At 54.9% G+C, this 5,938-nt stretch overlaps 1 protein-coding gene across 1 annotated transcript; it reads right to left on the bottom strand.

Annotated features, from left to right (window-relative positions):
• Positions 1–740: 740 nt before the first annotated feature.
• NKX6-2 (NK6 homeobox 2) lies at positions 741–5,737 on the bottom strand. Its single transcript, XM_087701893.1, has 3 exons — positions 5,314–5,737; positions 4,561–4,733; positions 741–1,024 (listed from the first exon to the last, which is right to left on the bottom strand). The coding sequence occupies exons 1-3, from the start codon at positions 5,735–5,737 to the stop codon at positions 758–760; spliced, it is 864 nt and encodes a 287-aa protein (XP_087558019.1). The 3' UTR covers positions 741–757.
• Between the last annotated feature and the right edge of the window lie 201 nt (positions 5,738–5,938).

Raw genomic sequence — 5,938 nt, forward strand, 5'->3', positions numbered from 1 at the left:
CCGGCTGAATCCGCCACTAGGATTGCAATCCAGAGCAGCGGTAACACCAGGCAGCAGGCAAAACCCCGTGTGCCCCCCCCTCCGGTCCTTTCTCCGCGGAACCGGCGGTCCCTGGTGCCCAAAAGGTTGAGGGGAGGCTGCTCTAGAAGCTCCCGGATACAACGGACAGCCCCCCCCCACGCCCTCTGCCCAGCAGCTGTGCTTGAGCTGAGCACCTCTGGCTGCAGGTGCTGCGGCCGCTTCAAGGGCGCAAGCGATCCTTGCTTTCAGCGCTGCGCTCTTTCCGCTTGTTGCACCAGCGGCTTCGACTTCCCAAGTTAGAAGGGGGGAGAGGTGAAAAGCAAAGACCCCCCCAGGCGTTGCTCCTCCACGAAGGCCGGAATAACAGTTGGAAGGGACCTCGGAGGTCATCTAGTCCAACCCCCTGCTCAGGCAGGAGGCCTACACTGGGGATTCGAACCGCCGGCCTTCCTGACTGAGACGCTCGGGCTCTGAGCCACCTAACCAGGCCCGTCTTCTTTCCTTCCTCCGCACCGGGCGGCGGCGGCGAAGAGGGAAAAAGGGCGGCCGTTCCTTGGCCATTTAACTTATTCCATAAAAATATATATAGATATATATATAGATATACACAGAAGAAAGGAATTTCCCCTCACGCGGGGCTGCGGAGGGCGCGGGGGGCCGCCAGTCGCGAGGCCGGCGGAGAGGAGGCGGAGGCGAAGGGGCGGGAGGGCCGCGGGTTTGCGGGTCAGGGCCGGAGTCACGAGGGCTCCGGGGCGTCGCTGCAGGGGCTGAGCAGGGCCAGCGGGGCGGCGGCGGCGGCCGCCTTGTGCTTCTTGAGGAGCCGCGTGATCTTCTCGTCGTCGGAGTTGGGGTCCAGCGGCCTGTTGTACTCGTCGTCGTCGTCGTCCTCGTTCTCCGAGCTCCCCTTCAGCTTCTCCGTCTCCGAGTCGTGCTTCTTCTTGGCCGAGGCCATCTCGGCCGCGTGCCGCTTCCGCCATTTGGTCCGTCGGTTCTGGAACCAGACCTGGGCAGGCCGGAGAGGGAAAGAGGGAGGAGGAGGAGACGGTTAAAGGCCTCCCGAGCAGCGGCCTCCGAGCCTTAGGCCGCTTTCAGCCTGGAGGACTTCAACTCCCAGAACCCCCCAGCCAGCAAAGCCTCCCGGGGAATTCTGGGAGTTGAAGTCCTCCAGGCTGAAAGCGGCCAAGGCCGGAGGCCCCTCCGTTAGCCCTCAGGGAGGATCTGCTTCACCCACACTCAGCCGAGGCGCCGTTTCTCCCGCCCCGCGTTTCCCGGCCGTGCTGAGGGGCCGTGTGGCATCTGCCCCGCCTGGCCCTCCCGCTTGATCGCGCACTAACACGGGCGGCGGCCTTGAAGCGGCCCAGGAGGCCACCACGGGGGGCCAGTGGGCGACCCTCCCTCCACCCGCTCTGGGATGGCGAAGGAGGCCGCAGCTCCGTCCTTCCGGAGGGCTTTTAAGCCCCGAAGTCGGTTTGCGGCAAAAGCGGCCGTTGGTTGGAGGACTGGCGGCGGCGGGGAGTTGGGGAAGGGGCTCCCCAGAGAAGGCGCCGAGAGGCCTCGGTCCGTCCCCTGCGGGTGTTTGCAACGGGACCCCTGCGGGCTGGGAATAACCCCGTTTCCATGGGAGGAAAGGCCTCCAATTGCGGCTATTCGGCTTTCCCCGGATTTCAGTCCAGCAAAAGCAGCAAAATGGATATTTTGGTGGGAAGGAAGACTGGCCAAAGGAGCAGCTGAAGGGCCAGAAAGGAAAGGATTTCTCAAAATGTAAATGGAATTATTTTAAATTTTAGTGCGGGAGGGAGGATAGAGGAAAAAAGCAAGACCTGAATTTTACTAAACGTTTATTTAAAAGTTTTTTTTAAAGTCTCTAAACCCTTTTTAAGCTTAAAAAAGAAAAGCTCTTCACTCAGCCAAGAATCAGGGAGAAAAAGAGGGGAGTTTCATCCTCAAAGTAGAATTCTTCATTCCGCCTAGATTATTATTATTATTATTTTGTCATTTTACGAATTGTGCTTTTGTTTGTTTTAAAAGAACGCTTCCTATTTTAAAAACTCTAGTTTGGAGTTTGGAGTTTCAGCCTGTAAAATGTCAGTTCCCCAAAACTGTGAATAGGTTTCACAACTAGAACTCCAGGATCCGAGTGGAATTCAGCTATAAGAGCAACAGGGCTGGTTTTGAACAAATTAATTTGAACCGTACACATTTTTATTCTTAAATAGGTTTCAGATACTTAAGATGAGCATAAGGCAGAGAATGCCACTTAATAATACCCTGACTGCTAATGCTGAAGATAATATGCTATTTAAATCCCCCCACCTTTATGACCAGCTGCACCTCAGAGCCACAAAAATAGACATTTCCATGCAAATGCACAAACGCCAGGAGGTCTTGTCCCGGAGATCTATTGACAGTAGGTTCTCTATATATCCCACTGAGTGCCCTGACATTAAATATTATGCTAAAATAGTGCAGCAGTCTGGATTTAAAGATCAGAGCAATTCAGGGCATATGTGGTACCCACAAAAACCTAAATCAATATCACTTTTCTGCAGCTACATCTTTTTTTCTGAGTTCCTGCACAATTCCAAGAAAATTTAGTTTAGGGTCCTGTGATTAGGTGGAAGCTCATGTACATTTTTTAAAATCACATTTTGCCCTTAGAATCTGGAACTTGGTATAATTATTCCTCAACTGGCTGCCTTGCGGTGCTTCTGCAGGAGACACCTGCGGAACAATTTGCCTATGTGCAGGTGCACAGCCTCTAAACCATGACACCCCGTTCACTCACCCGCCACTAATTCCAAAGTTAGTAATTTGTAGGAAGGAAATTTCTAAGGACCCTGCTTTCAAATAGGAGGGTTTTCAACTACGCTGTAAGCAGATTTCCTCTGAGGCAAAGTCTCCTTTGATTTAAGGAGCGGCTCCCAGCAAGCCTCTTTGAAATACAGAGGAACCACTTTCTTCACCAAAACAAAAACCAGCTGAACTCAATAGAGCTCGCTTTCCAAGAAGCCCCCTTGGGATTAATTGCTAACTTTGCAGGGGGAGGGGTTTCTTTTGAAATTCTTTGGATATCTTGGTATTAATTACTGGATTGGTGCTAATACTATCTAAAGATCTTCCACTTGAAAACTTAACTTAAAACTTAACTTCTCTTTTTTCTAAATTAATCAAATTTAAAAAAAACCTTGCTCGGAATATGGATTAAATCTCAGTACGGTGAGGTCCATCTCTAATGTGCATCAGGCTGTTAGCCGCACATTAAGCAAGACCCTTGGCCTCTTAAAGGCATAAGACACGTTAGCTCATATTAACATCCCTTTTTGTCCTTCTGTAACACTAGAAAATAAGGCAACCTTTAAGATTATTATTTCTTTTGTTTTCAGGACAATTCATTCTAAGAATGACCATAGAACGGAGTTGTGAGAGAAATCCCAGCCTTCTACAAAGACTAAAACAGGTAGGCACTAACTTTGCCCAAAAAGAGGCTTTCTTATATTCAGGAAGAGATAATCTTTGAATTTGTAATGAAAGCATCTGATTCCAATCCATGTTTAAGGTTTGGCATAGAAGTATTTTATTTTCGGTTCAACAGGTGGGTTATTGTACAATCCCCCATTAAATAAAATACTTCTGAATTCTTTGCTGGTTCCTGAGAAAATGGTGAAATTGCCCCTCTGAACCCTCGAAAGAAAAGCTCTTTTGAGGGGATTTGTAATTCAAACTTGGCCACAAGGAAACTTTCAATTAATTAGTTTAGCTTTTATTTCCAAAAAGGTTCTCTCATTTTTAAATAATTTGCATCTTGCCAGAAACTTGGTTTTTCCCCCAGACCTTAAAACGTTTCAGTTTATCTCATTGCTAGAATTTAAGATGAGTGAAAAGGTAAAACAGCCACAGGATGAGTTAGTCTGTTTGGAGCAAGTTTGGAGCCAGGGAGAAAGACTGAAAAAACCATTTTTACATTTAACCTCTTCATAACGTTATTTAATCCTAGCAATTTTTAATTTTGGCAAATTGTGCAACGAAGAATGTGATCTATGCTAAATAACAAAAGTTTCCCAAAGTTCAGGATTTGCTTTTATGTTTCGTTTTGGTTGTTTTTTTTTGAAGTTCGAACTGTGTGCATTAATATGAGCTGCCTGGCAGGAAGCCTTTGACAGCAAACCTAATTTTGCTCTAAGAGACCCTAAGTGTCTTGGGTTCCCTCACGGCAAGACCAAGTGCCTCCCTAAGAAAAAGCGGCCCAGCCTGGATCCAATCCAGGGAAGCTGCGAATCCTCCCTAGCGCCGCTTCGGGGACGCTTCCTCTGGATGTGAACGAGCCTCAACCTCTAAGGGTCCGTTGCCTTCCTTGGAGACCCTCCGCCCTAGTTCAGGCCGAGGAGGGAGGGAGGGAGGGAGGGAGGGAGGGGGGCTAAGTAGGGCTCCCATCTTGCAACCTGCGGGGCCCCGGAGAGGCTGGGAGTTTGCTAGTCCAATCTAGCCCCCCTCCCTCCTCGGTCTGGATCCGCTTCGGAGCCGCTGCGCTGGGCGCCCTACCTTGACTTGGCTCTCCGTCATCCCCAGCGAGTAGGCGAGGCGGGCTCTCTCCGGACCGGCCAGGTACTTGGTCTGCTCGAAGGTCTTCTCCAGCGCGAATATCTGCTGGCCCGAGAAGGTGGGCCGCGAGTGCTTCTTCTTGCCGTCCTTGTCCAGGACCATCCCGGCCTGGGCTGAAAACGGGGGAGAGGGAGAGCGGCCCCGTCAGCGCCTCCGAAGGGGCTCCCGAGGGGCAGCGGAACCGCCGCTGGCCTCGGCGCTCCACCGCCATCCCTCGCCGGCAGCCAAGAGGACGGAGCCGGCGTCTCCGAGGGGAGGGCGGAGGCCGAGCGGCAAATCGAAAGGAGCCCTTTGCCCGCCCCACGCAGCCTCGGGAAAGGCCGCCTCGGCTCTCCCCGCCTGGCTCAACGGGCGGCGGAGGCGGCGGCAGCAGCAGGAGAAGGCCGGACGGGGGGCCTCCCAACGGGACGAGACCCTCCGGCGGAGTCCGCTACCGGCAAGCTCGGCCACTTGGCGCCCGAGAGCCGCGTTTGGTTCCGATGTCCTAGGAACGGCTGCGGCCACATCGGCGTCCCGGCCGAGGCGAGGGGATCCGGGCAGAGCGCCGAGGGGGAATGGGCAGAGAGAGTGGACGGGAGTCCCATGCAACGGGCGGTGAAAGATCGAAAGGGATCCAAAGGATCCCCCGGGATCTCCACCTGCCACCTCCCCCCCCGCGCCTCCTCCACCCACCCACCCCCAGACCCTCCTTACCGGGGCAGACGAGCCGGGGGTCCCTCCAGGGCGACCCCTGCATGACTCCGGGCCAGAAAATGGGGGGCCGCCCGGGCAGCTCGGCCAAGGGCTTGGGGTATCTGGAGACGGCGGCCGGGTTGAAGTACATCCCCGCGGCGGCCAGTCCGTTCAGGCGGGGCAGGCCGGAGAGCAGGTTCCCGGCGGCGGCGGCGGCGGCGGCGACGGGTCTGCCCAGGATGTCGCTGATGCCGTGCGGCGTCCCCAGCGGGATCTGCGCGTTGAGGCCGCCCAGGGCGGGCGCCTTGAAGCCGGCGGGGCTCTGCAGGGCGTAGGGGAAGAGCGAGGTCTTCATCTCGGCCATGTTGTGCAGCGCGGCCAGCGGCGTAGTGCTCAGCACGAAGGCGCCCTGCCGGTTAGCCTCCATCGGCCCCACCGCTAGCATCGGGCAGCGTCCAGGGGCGGCGGGGCGGGGAGAGCAGGGGAGCCGCCGCCGCCGCCGCCGCCGCTTCCCGTCCTGCAAGTGGGGAGGAAGCGCCGGCGGGACCCTCCTGGCGCAGAAAGCAGCAGCAGCAGCCGAAACAACCGAGACGGATCGCCAAGTTTGGCCCCACGTGGAGGGCGCCGAGCGGAGGCCGCGGCCGTC

Source organism: Thamnophis sirtalis, unplaced genomic scaffold (genome assembly GCF_051295495.1).
Source record: "Thamnophis sirtalis isolate CommonGarterSnake01/CBP01778 unplaced genomic scaffold, rThaSir2_p1.2 scaffold_15, whole genome shotgun sequence".
Lineage (NCBI taxonomy): Eukaryota > Metazoa > Chordata > Lepidosauria > Squamata > Natricidae > Thamnophis > Thamnophis sirtalis.